The following is a 16,630-nucleotide window of genomic DNA, read 5'->3' as shown; positions in this document are numbered from 1 at the left end:
TTTTTTCTCCCATTAGGTAATTCAAAAAATATATAGTATTTCATATAATTAAAATCAAAGAAAATTTTGTTTGTTTGTGTTGCCCATTCCCTATCCTTAAAAAAATAATACTGGCATAATACTGTAGCGCATTTATACGTGAAATGGCCTTAGTTATCCTGTAACCAATCCTTGCATTCTAGATGGTTATAACTTACATATAGTTACCCGAAACAAATCAGCCAATAAAAATATACTCCTTCGTTAGCTCGTTACTTCTCTAAAATTCGGGCTCTGATAACCTTTATACTAAAGCGCAATACTACAACATGTCCATTTATTCAAAATACAGCTAGAGATACCTGGAAAATTCATATCACACCGTTTGGCTCATTTAAAACTAAGTCGTCTAACTCTGTATTCACCATAATCGTAGCTATCAAGTAAGGCACATTGAAGCGAAGGTAAAACGGAGCTGCACTAAACCAAAAGGGCTTATATGTGTGATAAAGCTCATTCCGGAGAGCGGGGTCAGTTCCTTACCAGTTACGACTTCCCATATAAATCCACAGAAAAGTCAGCCTGGTTTTTCCGAGTTTACGCATGCAGTGTCATCACCTGCATTTTAAACTGGAACCTTTCCGGAGGTGGCCGAATACACCCCCATGCTATTCCATTCATGAACTCTTTTTTCTTGTTCTCATATCCAGTTTCTTCAATGTTAAATACTCGCATTCAACTTCTGTGGCTATTATTTTTGATGACCATTTTGGTGATAAATGGCGCACCAGCATGAAAAAATTTTAATAGTCTCCCTTTGGAAAAATCGTGCACAGCGGAAAGTGCCAAACATTCCTAATGGAAATGTCTATTGCAAAAAAATTATAAATTTTCCTTACATGATAGTGCTGTCACAATTTCAACTACACCACTAGATTTCTTTTGTTCAGGTTATTAATTTGACAACAGAGCCTAGGTATTCAGTACCTTAAGAGATTTATTATCATATTATGATTAATTTCCATAGTTTAGGCCAGTATATATATTAATATGATTTTTTCCAAACCTCTGCCGACTTTGACATCTGAAGTCATATGAAAATTAATCCACCATTGTTTTGTTGCCTTAATAATTACATATTTTTAAAAACAAACCATATTTTTTCAAAAAATATTATATTTAGCAACCAAAAAATAACTAATTTCAAGGATAATGGCTGATTTACGAGGCATATCTTGCTTGTAATTTCCTACTTTTCTTCGTTTAATGACATGACGCTAACCAATTGTTGTAAATGGAGAATTGCTTTGTATACATTTTGCAATCATTTCCTTAATATATTTGTGTTGAAATTCTTATTTTAAAAAGTCCATTACTTGAAGTAATCGTATAGCAACACTTTCGCATGTTAGAATTATACAGAATTTTTAATAAACTCCGCTAACTTGTTATCTGTGAATTATTCGTGCAGAATATCAAACATTAAAAAATGGGAGAAACATGATTATCCCCTCTATTCTTTTGTTGAAGGTGTATCTTCTAAGACATGAATTCACAATTCAGAAAAATTGGCTAGAAAAATTACCATAAACTAGAAATATATTAATTAATGGAAGCTTAAAAAACAAAAATAAATCTGCGTATTAAATTTCCAGGAAATTTGACTTATATTGCTGACGTGTTACATTTATTTCCATGCAAAACTGTACCCTTTCCAATATAAAAAGGTCTAACCTTACAGATTTAAATATTTATCGTGAGATGAAGCTCAATTTTAATAATGTAGCATGTGTAACGGAAAATTTACATATGTGGGTGTTCCTTAAGCTTCTGGTAAATGAGACTGCTTCATAAATAGAAAAATTCATCATTTGGAAGATATTTAGGAATGATTTCCAATGATTTTGCCTTTGTAAGACAAAAACGTAACCAATGCCGGATAAAAATAGTAATATCTCGAAGATGTTCGACTTTCTGGGTAAAAGAGGCAGAAAGGTATTTCATTATTGAATACGAGAGCTGATTTTTAACTTTTCTCCGGCTCCGATGGAATCTGCGAGAGTTGGCAACCCATTCGACATGCCTTTAACAACTCCGAGAATGTTACGTACACCACCTTTACGTGGAGTGCTAACATAAAGGTGAATATTAAGTCGATTTTCAACGGTAGCCCTGTCAGCTATTTTATTTAGATTTATTTAAAATACATACTTTACTTTTTATTTAGGTAATTTAACCACAGTAAATGACCTGGTTGCAGGTAACTGTTTCTTCTATATTTGCAAATACTTTAACTAATCAACGGTGGGTAGAGTGTGGGGGCTCAGAATGGGACTGCAAAAGGGGTGTATGGAATTGAATTACCATTTGAGAGCTTGTAACTGCAAATGCAGAATGAAAGGGTTGTTAAATAATTTGCTTTTGAATCTATGCATTTAATTTGATAATATTGGTCCGCCAAACTCACGTGCATTCAAAACTAATAATCCAAAAATTCATAGTGTCGGAAAAGTCCAAATTTATTTTATCAGACTTATTACCCAACTCAATTTCTAATGTAGTATTTCAGGTAATTTACAGGTAATTTCAGGTATACTATACATCACCTGAACATATTACCTGATTACATATACTGTACATTATATATACTAAACTAGTATAAAATGAAAACTGGATAATATTCTTAATGAAATGTGGATAGCCCGAACGATATCTTTATTTTTTAAATGCACTAAAATATACATTAAGCGACATTACTGTTATCAAATGCAGCAAACATTTTAAAACACCATAATTTGGAAGTCGGCACATCATGTTAATTCTTAAGTGAATAAATGTTATCATCGGGCTATACGAGCGATTATAACGTCTCTCTAAATTACGTATTATCGCCCACACGTAAAACGCGCGGCGTCGAATTTCATTTTATCCTGCCATGAAGTATTATCGGGTGAATAAATCTCTGTGAAATGACATTCAATTTTGCGAAGATTAATTTTATTACAGTCCCACAAGCACAGATCAAAGTTCGAGAGATCGAAGAATCGTAATCCCCTTCCTTGCCACGGGAATTAATAAATCTGTTTAAAAAAAGGTTTGATTTCGATATTCGATCAAGGTTGGTTCGCGTATGATGTGGGAGTCAAGCACGTAATGAGAAAACGTCGATTGATAAAGCTGACCAAGTGGAAATCATACACGGTGGGAGCGCAGTAACTGGAAATTGATATAGCCCTCTAATAAAAAAATTTCAGTTTCTCCGGAAATGTACTGATTTCTTAAAAGACTACTAAGTGTTCATCATAAAATTAAATATTCTTTGCATATTGACTGTTATCTTCACGTGTATTACATACTTTTAATGCGAATTTCATTCTATTTAGCACTTGAGCTTTCATTAAAAATAGTAACGTAATACAAGAATACTTTGATGAAGCAGTTGCACTCCAAAAACTGACTTTTGGGCTCCAAAAATGCTCTTAAAAAGCTAAAATTTAATGCAATTGAATCACAGTCAGAATATTCTAATAATTGTTTTCATGCTTACAGCGTTAAAATTTGCAAAATAATAATTATTTAATCATTAAATCTTGCAATAATGGCTTGATACATAGGTCTTTTGGCCCCAATACATTCGAACGGAATTTAGGGGTTAGATCCCCTATTTATTGCTTGCCAAAGCAACTCTCCAACTGAAAAATGCAACAATTTCAGAGTGTAAAAATCATTCGCCTTGACTGGGACTCGAACCCAGATCCCTCAATATCCGGTCGAGTGCTTTAGCCACTTAAGCTACCGAGGCGTCCTCTTAAACTCTGAAATTTTTGGGGCTTTTAAAGGAACTAGATGTTATGACGAAATACCGTACATACAATGTCACATGCATTCGTAGTCGTGCGCGAGGCGCCACTGTCCACGAGGTTAAAGCCAACTTTAAACACTTATGGTGTTTTCCCTTTGACAAATTCCAAAGAAACTGCGGGAGATGCCGCAACAGTAACTTTTAACGGAGTCATCCGCTAATGTGCATTTCAAATGCAACAATTTCAGAGTGTAAAAATCATTCGCCTTGACTGGGACTCGAACCCAGATCCCTCAATATCCGGTCGAGTGCTTTAGCCACTTAAGCTACCGAGGCGTCCTCTTAAACTCTGAAATTTTTGGGGCTTTTAAAGGAACGTTACGTCTCGTTACTGTTGCGGCATCTCCCGCAGTTTCTTTGGAATTTTTCAACTCTCCAACGTTGATTTAACTTAACGTAACTTACAGAAAATCTTTCATGCAAGAGCCTGTAGACTATAAAACACTTCACACAAGGGAATTAAAACTTACCAGTCACACACTGCATTCAAAAACAGATATACTGAAATGATTTTACATGACGAAAACATTTCTCTAAATCGACTCCTATGCAGATATGAATTGATCATATCAATCCCTCTTTATCTGCATCATTTCTGACCATCAACTTGCCTTAAAACATTCATGTATGATATCTTATTTTACTGTACTATGTATGCCTGTGTATATACATATATTTAATGTACTGCATTGCTTTTTATATCGTATTGTATATGTATTACCATATTGTATGGCACCTTGCATACTCAGGTACGAGCGGGGAACGGAGAGTCCGGATGGGCAGTGTTGGGAAGGTGTGAAAGGCAGAGTTGTCCATTATCACCGGTGCTGTTCACCATATATGTGGAGGAAATGATTAAAGAGGCGTGGGAAACACTATAGAAAGGTATGAAAGCAGGGAAGGAATCCATACAATCAGGTTTTCCGATGACCAAGACCTAGTTTGTCCGTCAGCCAAGGGGTTGCAAGCGTTGCTGAGTGAATTGGAAACTCAGTGCAATAGATATAGGATGAGAAATAATATTAATAAAACAAAGGTTATGCGATTTTCCAGAAAGACAAAAGGTAAGCTGAACATTAAAATAGGAGGGCAAAAAATAGACCTGCTAGAACAGCTTACGTATGGTGTAAGTTACAGTGCGGAAGTGTTTTGAACCAACATGGTGTAAGTAATAGGGACGTAAGGAGAAGAATTCCACTTGGGAAAGAGGCTTTCACAAGGAGGAGGGAGTTAATGACAGGTACGTTGAGTGAGAATGTTAAGATAAGGCTCGTGAAATTTTTGATATTGAGCGTAGCTATGTACGGTGCGGAAACGTGGTCATTGAAGCAGGAGGATAGACGTAGATTGGAGGCTTTTGAATTGTGGGTGTGGAGAAGAATGGAGAAGGTGAAATGGACAGAGAAGAAAACAAATGAGGAAATACTTGGTATGGTGGGCAAAGAGAGGGGTTTATTGGGAGAAATCCTACGGAGGCAGGAAAAAATTGATGGAAAGCATATTTTTTGGCATTGGGAGACAGAGCATTTGTAGACTGTGATAGAGAGGAGGATATTCGGCAAACGAGGAAATGGGAGGAACAGAATAGAGGTGTAGGACGGGATAAAGGGAGGAAGGAAGTATACCGAGATGAAGAGGGTCTTGTTATGGAGGAGGATGTTGTGTTTTATTTGGATATATTTATTTCGTAGTCGCATCCATTTAAAAGCTGCCTTAACACGTAGTTACCTAATAATAAATAATATATTTGGTTACTTTATGTAATAGCACAGAGATCTTTGTAGAAAATTAAATTGAAAGATTCGAGGAAAATAATTTACACATGGGTACGTAATATTGAATTTTCAACTTCATTTCATTAATAACATTTTTCAAAAAAACTCAAATATTTTTTATTTATTACTTCAAGTTAAATTTTAGTTCACCTTATCAGTGTGTTGAGTAGGAGAACGGCAGAAAAAATTTTATTTGCTTACTAGGTATATTAGCGTTTTGCTGAGTATTTCGTGTTCTGTATTTTGTTTATAAACATTGAAAACGAATGCACATTTTTTATTATGTTAGGTTTCTTCCCATTCCCCTTGCTATGATTTCTCTTGCATTTGAGCAAAATTTTACTTCTGGCGGCGAACATTAACCTTGCAATGTCAATTATTAAATCGACACTTCATTCCTCCTTCCTCTTTTTTCATCCCTTGCGTCTCTCCCCCGACCGCTGGTAACTTTTACCGCTTCTCACCCTTTCTTCTCCTGCCCTCCGTTCTCATTTCTCCCACCTCTACCCCTGTCATCGCTCACCCGTCTCTTTCTTTTCCTCCCTCCTGCCGACCCGTAATTTCTTACACACGCGAATCACTTGTAGTGCTTCCTCACCACCCCCACGTCTTCCTTTTTCCCTCCTTTTCCCCCTTACACCGAATTTTCCTCACACCCGCTGAGCAAACCATTCCGCGAATCGAACGCTTACCCTCTTCCTTACCCGCCTCTCGCTTAATCGCACCAATTAAACTTCCCCGTGCTAACCGTTCCGTCCTGACAGAAAACCAAACACTTGTGTCCCCCCTTCCCTTTCGCAACGCGATGCTCCTCGCATTGTTTTCCCATCCCATTGGAACGAGCAAAGTTCTACACCCCCCCCTCTCCCCCCCCCCCTCGCCAGCGAAAGGATAACCGAAAATTCCACCGGCATCATCGTGCCCTTCTTGCTTTCACCTTCCCTCCCGCTCCCGTGCCCGCATTGTAAACACATGGAGAGCGATATTTCCCTCACTCTCCCTTCTTCGGTTAATGAACTGCGAGGCCATTAGCCATTCCCAATTACCGATTATTCGGCAAGCCGAAAGAGCAAACCTGATGTTTATTTTCTCACTACCACTTTTTGCGTACCCTATTCCATCTTCATGTCAGCGAACCGTCTAGTTAGGTTTGACGATGAAGAATCAGCGGTAAATCGGGAAAAAAGAAAACTCCCACAAAAACCCGTATTGAACCAATTTCAATGGAGAACACCGGTTGTCTAAAATATTGTCAGAAAAAATTAAATGATCCACAAAGCAGAGTTGGTATGAGCTTTTGGAATTGCTGTGGCAGGGTCTAGAGAATGCGTCTCAGAAAATCGGCGCGCCTAATCAAGAAGTTAAATGAAGAACCATTTGGATTTAAATTATTACATGTTGCCACTCCGTGCAGATTCCTTCAGGACGACGGCCACCTTTGCTGGGTGGTGAAAATATAGCAGACGTTTTGATTGCCTCATTCTTGCGCGTTGTAAATATGTTGAAATAACATTATAATTGCGGGCATCTTGTAAAAAATATCAATGAGAAAGAAAAAATGCCTGTATGTGACAGTGTCTCAAAACTTAGACAACCTGAGGAATTCAGAAATGAGATAATGGTTGTGGACCTCCTCGGGTTAACTATATAGGAAATATTTTCTTGAGCTCCCATTCGAGATTATAGCTTTAACCTATCGAAATTAAAATGTATAGTGATTCAAAATATATGACGTACAATCTCAGTTGACAAAATAACAAAATTTATCATGGAAATATTGCTTTGACATGCCTCTAAGAAATATATTGCCACGATTAATTACATCGATTGATGCTGATTACATACAACTGATATTCCTTCCAGGTAATCTTATCGCTAAGGACATTAGCACGGGTATTAAATTAAACATCCAATAATTCACAATAGTGACTATCAAATGCTAATATTTTTAATATTACAGTCTTCGTTCTCCAGTTAAATTTCAGTGATATGGCAGCCAGAGAATAAAATATAGTGATTAATTTCCATTCCATATTTGAATTGGGCGTGATACAGAACTACTGATTGCTTCCACGTGTCACGTTGCCATGTATCTCCTCTGTGTCACAGAACTGACGCATGTTCAAAAGTGAACGGGATCAATAACTAGCGTGAATTCAAGCGGCAATGCAACCCGACTGCTCTTCGATTGTGACCCATGGCAATCCGTCGTGTGCTCATTCGTTGTCTGCGGTCGAACTAAAGCGGGACCTTTGACGCCTTTTCTAAGTGTTTGTTGCTATTGGTGCTGTCCTACTCCAGTCGCCGAACCAATAAGCCTGGTTTAATGTTACATTGGTATAAAATGCACTTTGATTGCAAACGACCTACCATTCATTTAAAATATAACTACCTTTAATAATATCGTAGCCTTTAAAAATTATATAGTATCTCTCTTGACTAACTGTGCTCGTAGAACTCTCAGAGGAGAAAGTCCTACACAAGGATTCATCCCAGAAATTCACGGAAACTGGCGACAGGCTCACCTTTTTACTTTGATATAAGCGGCAATCTCTCCAGCCACGTATGCACGTAGGCATAGCCATTAGGACTGGGAATCTAGTTCTCGGATCAATAGTGGAATTTTTTTGTGATTCATGGAGACATGTTGATATTCAGCTGATAAATTCTGGTGTAAAAATATTATAAAATTCTGATGAAAAGTTTTACAGTTTAAAAAAAATTCAAATTTCTCAACACGCATTTATGGGGTTGTTTGTCGCTAGTGGTTTTAATAATGTTTGCTTTATTTTAACCATCCTACAAGAGTGGAAATCGTCCTTAAGGAATCTGTACGGAGTGGCAGCACGTTCAAAAATTCCAATTAATTCTTCATTAAAAGGTTTACTCGTATTTTTGCATTTAATATTACATTTCAGATGGAGCATAATTAAAATACGTGCACTGTGATAGCTGCAGTGTTCCCAGATTGTTTGGAATTTCAATTAAGAGTTCAAATATTTTTCATCTTCATAATTAGCCATAGTTTTATATAAATCCATTGACAAATACCTTATATTTTTTATAAAAACAAAATCTCCAAGTATCATAATTACCACCAACAACTGAATTATAATCATAAACTTAGGCAGATAAACTGCTCTAAATATTATACTCGACATAAATTGTGTGGGCACAGTATTAAGAAAATAGCATTATAATCAGGAATTCAACGTTAATTGTTCTTAAAATTATAGGCGTATGATATAATTTGAACGTATCAAAGTGATGACGTTATATTAAGAATTGAAAAAAAATATTTTTTTAATCCTTCAAAGCCTCAAATTTTATTTTAGGCCAAATCGAGAAACGCACCAGATTATTTCTTGAACGATAACCGCTATTAGATTCAAATAAACAAAATAAAGGAAAAATGCATCGTCAGCAAACCCTTATAATACGTTAGTGGACTTCAAAATGAAGCTATAAAGCTGCGTTTTCATGCATCCATTTTTACAGCACCGCAGAGGATGCAGCCAATCAGTAAGCAGACTGCAGCACCTATTTTTCAATTCCTGCGGCACCGAATTTTCGGCGGGGATCGAAATCCGACGTTCGCTGTCATTTGTTAACCTCATGTCAAAATACACAGCACAGGGACCGTCGCTATTTTCCATTTCCGTATGGCGTTGCTGCAGGCACGAAAAGGTAGCCTAAGGCGAGCATTTTTACGATAATCCAAAAGACTGACGGCATACGAAACAGACATTCAGGGCAATACGAATGGCCATGAATGAATAGCGTAGTATTATTTTGAGGGATGAACATGATCCAAATACTAAAGTTGAAGATGACGACTGCAGTGAATTACGATATAAATTAAGAAAAACTAGTGGCGGGAGATAAAATTTTGATGAATGAAAAAGGTACAGGCTTGTGGAAGATGTGGCAAAGTGATAGAGAGTAAGAATCGAAACAATCCCGATATTTTTTTTAAAATAAGAATAAAGGTCGTAGTAATGTAATAATTGGCAGGCCAATATTAATTCTTACTGCCTTTGGAATTCCAATGATGTGGTTTGCATAGCTAAATTATATAAAGTTTACAACGAAGAGCGATTATATTTTTGACAAACTTTTTTTGAAAGATCGCAGACGATTCCATTGAAATATTAGAAATCAATATCACCATCGCAAAACTGTATTGAAATTATAACAAAAAATTATAAAAATATCACAAATTAGAGAAGTTGAATTAGAAAAGGTAACATTAGAATACAAAACTTTAAAAGGATAGGTACGTTAAAAAGCTGAATAACTCTTAAAAGATCAAACATAATAATGTCTTACGAATATGTAGTCAAGGTATCTTGCCTGGTTTGAAGCGTTATTTAATATGTTTTCACAAATACTAACACCTTGCTGAATTTGAATTCCTGCTAAATGAATAGTAATAAAAGTTTCTTCCCAGTAGTAAAAAAAGTACTTTGGGCTCCAAGTATTGTATTTATATAGATTATACCATAGTATAATTTATGAAAATCAAATGCTTAGCCTCTAACTTTCAATGGAATAATCTGGGGTCACGGCATTCCTGCCATCCTTTGACAATCCATTTACCGCTTCAACTGCGAACAATGAGAGTATAGTCCCATTGAGTCTAATACCTGAATTATCTCATTTAACCCGAATTAAGGCTTGATACCCCCTTTAGTCTCCTCATTAAATGCTTTGGTTTCGTTATGCATTGAGACACGCTATTCATAGTCAAGTCCACCTAATTTTCAAAAACTATTTCGAAAGCTACTTCTCGTACCGTAAATCGGATGATCCAATTACATTCCAAAAAATATTTCCTTGTCAAAGCATGATTTCCATATCAGATGAAAACCGAAAAGTGCACCTTAGTAAAGCCTTATCTTTATGCAGCCCATTTTTCGTTTTCTGAAAACAAATCTAGTATATAATTAAACTTAACATCATAATTTATAATTTATACCGAATTTGTACAAGAAAATTTTCCACCCCGACACAATTAGCGCCAATCGCTTCCAAAGTAATCGGGATGGATCATTTATCACCCTTATATATTTTCCCTTATTGTTTCAAAGATAATATATGATAGACAAATCAATACATTCCGAGTGTCAGATATTTATTTAAAGTAATTAAGATTTCAAAAGTATTGCCTTAAACCCAATATATTCCGGATATTTATTTGTTGTAATCTCTTATATTCCTATACTCAATAAAAATACTGCAATTCCTGAATTCACCGGATTTCCGTGAACATCAAAATTAAACCGAGCTAAAATTGTCATTATTTCGCAAAACTCTGGAACTAACCAGTACTTCCTTATGATCAGGCGCCTCCTGCATCAGTCAGAGAAGAGTGATTTCAAGTAAAGTCGACAACAAGGTAATGTGTAGGGGAAAATATAAGGCACCTTGTTGAGAAATACAGGGAGGGACAAGATGGATTCAAGTGGGAGAAAAAGGTACGTGGGTGCCAAAGGAATGCGTGTTTGAGGAAGTGGGAATGCATGAAATGGTCCATGTCGTGGAGCAGGGATTCAAAAACATTTCACCAGGAATGAGGTTTTTAGTAGAGCAAACAAATTCTTTCCAGAAAAAATATATCCGGAGTTTCGAGAACGAACGTTTCCACGAAGGCTTTTTTTACCATGCTTGGCAACGAGTACACGGCGGCACACAAGTTTTAACGGAAAGAGATGGTTTTCGTCGTGGATCGTGAATGTCGTGTTTATGTAAACGAATTGACCTGGATGAGTGAGCTGTACATTTTAGCTGCAATATAAATTTAAGAGAAAATTCAAATCAAAAGTTGTCATTGAATCTTAAATTGTTAGAATTTGCATCTAATATTATTCAGTAACACTGTAACACCTTATTGAAAACTGTCCAGTACAAAACTAGGATCCATAGCATCACAAGCACAATTTAAATTTTCAACGAGTCTTAGATAATTCAAAATTAGAAATGAATTTTAGAATTGAATTTGGAGCAATTCCAGTTCCGAAGAAGATTTTCGGTATCGATTGCTTTCTTTTCAAAATATAAATGCACAAAACTTCGTTTCATATCCATTTATTATTAATCATTTGGTTTTCAGTACTTCCATTAACGTACTCTCTTAATGAGATCCTTCTACCATTTCAGCAATGCTCAGTCATTTGAAAAGTAATAATATCTCATAGAAATAGCTGTAGCATTACTTAATTCCATGATAACTGGCCCAATTGCTCACACCATAAACTCGGTTCCCCAATCGGTTTTAAATTATTAAAATCTCCTTATATATTACACAATATTTAATTTTGCTATCATATATTATGTTCCCATGTTTCTGTTTGAAAGAGCTTGAAAACGATGGTTAGCCGATTAATATTTCGAGTATGAAGATGAAATACATTTTTGAATTGTAAGACTTTATGAGAAGATAATTCTCTCACTTGAATCAGACATCAATAATTTCTCATAATAATGATGTGTGTGCCGGATGGAAGTATAAGAGACGCTATTTTACCTTGAACATCTAAACGGTGTTAACGTTTTTTCCCTTTACTCGGAATCGATTATAAGAATGAATTCAGTACAAGCCACTAATTCACGTTGGTTTTTGTCAAGATTATATTATTCAGAGAATTAAGCGAATTTTAAAAATAAATACAGGCGCGTAGATAATGAAATATTAATACTTTTCGGTAGGATTTTATGTAAAAGTTGGAATATGTTGATGAAAATGTTAATTTATTGTCGTTAAGTGAATCAAATAAAAAAGAACGAATAACTAATGCTGACTAAAATAATAATAATATTCTCGACGAATAACAATATTCCTCGCACTTACTTTCTATCTTCTATATAGATAATAAACATTAATGTCAGAAATCACTGTACAACTAAAGCCGATGCAAAAATATTTTTGCTATCCTCCGCAAAACGAAATTCAATCATTAATTCTTTCACATTAACAAAATCATGTAATGTACTATTAAGGAAGAGGCTTATTCAAATTAATGTAATCTATTCATATTAATTGGGAAATAATATCATGAAAATATAATATTTCAGTGTATGCTGAGACTTATATATATTAGAGTCATTAAATATCCTAGCGGGAGACGCAAATTACAATGAGTCTCTAGTTGATCATATATTTTGTGCAGGGCATGAATCTCGGTTGAATTTTCATGTTAATGAACCTGGAGCAATTGGAGTAACATCTGTAAACAATACAAAAAATTTAGCCTTCATTGACGCGCGTAGGTACGCTATGCACTAGGAAATTTCAGAAGAAAAACTTACGTCGAAATGACTGAATTACTGCAATCATATTCCACATTGAAACCGACGTAACTGTATTTAACCGAAATAAAAAACCCAACTATATTCAGTCACTGCGTTGAAGTATGTGGTTTACCTCCGTGGTAAACTGTTGAATCCAACTCCGTCCGTTGTTTCAACGCTCGATTCTCACATACTTGAAATATGGATTCCCTCGCTCATATGGGGAAGTCTCGTGTACATGAGCGGGTAACCCTATCCCACGCATGAGCGGATCGTACGTGTTCGCGCGGATAATTCCCTCGGAAACGGTCAACCCATCGCTTATTATTCCGGGATCTCGGATCGGATGCATTTCACACTCACCATTACTGCTGGGATGAGGCGGGCCGCTTGGACTCGTGGAATGATGAGCGGGGGAGCCGGCGTCGAGGAAGTGGAGCCGTAGTTGGCGACGACGCCGTGCAGGGGTCCGTGATGCAAGTGCTGCGGCACCACGTGGTGCGTGTGAGACGCTTGGCTGAGGATCTTCTGTGCCGAGGACGAGCCAGCCTGGTAGGCGGACACGCTGAGCTTCATGGCTGTTCAGTATGGCGCGGAGGGCAACCAGCCTCGAAGGGGTAAGGCGGGGAGGGACCGCCTGCGGAAATAAATGGACAAGCCGTACTTATTAGAGTACATCTCTCAGGAAAGCTTCCAGTGGTGAAGAAATATCCGGGGCTGCTGCCAATTCTGAGCTTTTTAATATCCATAGAATTTTGGGAAATGAAATCTCAAGTAGTGAGGGAGATGGTGGGACCCTTTTTATAAATAAATTGTATCAAGTGTTTCCGTGGGTGATGATGAGATCCATCAAATGTTTTTTTACAAACTCTGTTCACTTAGGAATCCATAAACATCCGCATATATATAATTGATCATTAACGATAAAATATTCGAGTCTATCCTTCATAAAAAAACAAAGCGAAACCCCTGAGAAAAAAAGCAGGACAGAATGAAATTGTAGAAATCAACAGTCCTAATATTCTGGAAGCAAACCATGCACTTTCAGATAAAAAGAAGTGAATAAAGTTCACGCTGCCAAATATAATTTCTGAAATGCGTCCAAGGATGTCAATTCAGAGAGAAAAAATAAATTAAGATATAAGAAAGAATAAAGTCATACAATGATATATCAAAGGAAGCAAAAGTAAGGACCGGCAAGCAAAGGAAGCATCAGTGAGCAAAAGCAAGCACCAAATTGGTGCGTACATTAAAATTGTATGTTAAGAGAAATCAGACTACTAATAGCAGGTCTTAAGTATATATTAAGACGAAAGTGAAACATTAGTAGACCGAGAAAGAGATGGGTTCAGAAATAAGCTGATAAGGAACTAATTTCTGAAATTAAAAAGTAAATCTAATTTTGAATTTCATCAATGAATAAGGAATGAGTTCAACATATTACCTATTGCTGGGAGAAATTTTTCAGATTTAATAATTTTATTCCAGCATCGAAATTTGTAAAGCGGTGATATTATATTAATTCGTAACTGCGAGTTAGCCTAATTAGAGAACCACTGGGAAGAAAACATGAACGGCCAATAGTCGTAGGGCTCTATTAAGCTGGATTTTTCCGATTACATACAGTAGAATAAGATTAGACATAAAACTTCATTTTGTTCTCCGCCAATGAGAACAGTTTAACTAAGAATGCTTTCACCATCGTCTTCAAACTGAACTTCACCATAGTTCCATAATTGGAATATGTTGCATACTTGGGTTTAGAGTTTCTCTTTCATTGAGGGAAATAGAAAATATTTATAACCTAAGGGACATATATATTCTATCATGACATACACGGAGACTTTAAATTAATGGAGATGAATAAAATCCAGTTTTCCTATATGTTTTTCTGCTAGTCATGCATGTGAAACATGGTTATAGTTTTCATAGGTCTCAGTATATTTTGGTCTCAATGAAATAGCGCTGACTACACCATTCTCCTTGTTGCTCTCTCGACAAATATAATAAAAACAATTATTTTAAATAATGCCCGCGAATATTTTTTTCCATAAATTCCCGAGAAATGTCGGTCATTTATGAAACCAGGCATTCAAGAAAGCTAAATGGGAGATACTGACGACGAAAATATTGAATATATATAGAACTATAGGCTCTGAAGTAGCAGAGAGGACAATGTGGGATAAAAGTTTCCTGTATTACGATACATACGTTTTCACCAAAAAAGTACTAATTAAGCGAAGAACCTATGTATAGTTAAATTAATTACCAATGTAAAATACTTTTAAAGAAAAATTGGTATTATGCAGAAGTGTACTTAATAAATTTCAGGCACGATGCGTATATCGTAGCAGTAGATTTATACCTTGGGAAAACGTCTCTCAAAGAAGTTATGGTTCAATTCAATTATAAAATAAAGACAAAATGCAAGAAAGTAATATATATCAAATAAGGGGGAATAATAATTGAAGCATTTGTTAAGGAAGGTACGAAAGCAAAAAGTTCGATTTTGAGTCAAAAATAGCAATTCATTGCAAATAATAGTACATAATGGCTAATGGAGATCAATCGAGATAAGCTGGATAAAAAATTGAGGATTAGGTGCATATCTTGTGGGCAGGGTTAGTGATGAGTACCATCCAATAAATTCTAATAAAAAAATACCATCTAAGCGTACGTAACATAGTTCATCATTTTTCTTAGATTTTACGTAATTCGATCCAAATATTCATCAACTGAAGGTTACTGTCTTGAATAGATATAAAAAACAAGTTTATTCAAATTGAATTAATTCGTTGAAAGGTTAAGTTAATAAAAATAGCAATAGCTAACGTTGATGCCCTGAGATATTAATCATTACTAACTTATCTGCAGAGGTTTCGATGGTATCATCAAAAAGTCGGCAGGCTTAGATCCTAACTAGGTGAAAAACCAACGAAAGTTCCACTGAAAATATGCCTGTAAAATGGGTTTAAATAACTTTATTATAGCTCTTTGATTATGGGTCAAAATATGATAGTATGCACCTTGCAGAAATTATATCTAATTGGTGGTGACTTATCAATATTTGACTTAAAAAGTAATTAGGAGAAAAAGATGAGACTTACGACTAGAAGTTTGTGGCATCATGCTTAATCGTAATGGAGTGTTTTTCAATGCTACAAACCAGTATTCCACAAAATGGAGCCAAATTTATGCTACTAAATAATTATTCCTCCATATTTCATCAAGTATATATTTTGCATGTAGAGTGCTGTTCAACATTTTACTTTTAAAATATTATTCAAAGTGTAATAAGAGAGCGCCGAAAAATCGTCTGAATTATTAGACATATATTCCCTCAATCTCTGCTAAACGTACGTGCACACGAGCCCGGAAGAAATAAGCCACCAATTTCTGTAACGGAAGGACAGTATTTCTCAATGCGTCACGCCAACAATAAACACGAGACGCAAACACACAAGCGTCCATTATAAACAGCTGTATTCCGTGACGGAGGCCTTGGTGTAGAACACAGAATGGAGCATTAGCGCTGGTAAGGGTCTCGTACAAGCCGATTCACGCCGACGCACGTGATCACGTGTTCGTTTGTATGCTGGTTGCTCTCGCACCCTCGTGGAATAGCGAGTGTCGCGTTTCCCCCTCTCCTCTCAGCAATGCTTGGTGGCGGATCAACGCGAATCCCACGCGGTGTCTAATGGCCATCCATTCCCACAGATCATTC

The 16,630-nt window shown here is 36.2% G+C and overlaps 1 protein-coding gene across 1 annotated transcript in view; it reads right to left on the bottom strand.

Moving 5' to 3' along the window:
* The window catches only part of LOC139697493 (uncharacterized), a 678,343-nt gene extending 664,860 nt beyond the window's left edge, over positions 1 to 13,483 (bottom strand). Inside the window, exon 1 of the mRNA XM_071596219.1 lies at positions 13,270 to 13,483. Coding sequence (XP_071452320.1) covers positions 13,270 to 13,482 — 213 coding nt within the window. The 5' untranslated portion in view covers position 13,483. The remainder of the gene's footprint in view (positions 1 to 13,269) is intronic.
* Between the last annotated feature and the right edge of the window lie 3,147 nt (positions 13,484 to 16,630).

Source organism: Hetaerina americana, unplaced genomic scaffold, assembly GCF_022747635.1.
Source record: "Hetaerina americana unplaced genomic scaffold, ioHetAmer1.1.p SCAF_78, whole genome shotgun sequence".
NCBI classification, from domain to species: domain Eukaryota; kingdom Metazoa; phylum Arthropoda; class Insecta; order Odonata; family Calopterygidae; genus Hetaerina; species Hetaerina americana.
This window is presented reverse-complemented; position numbering and strand designations above follow the sequence as displayed.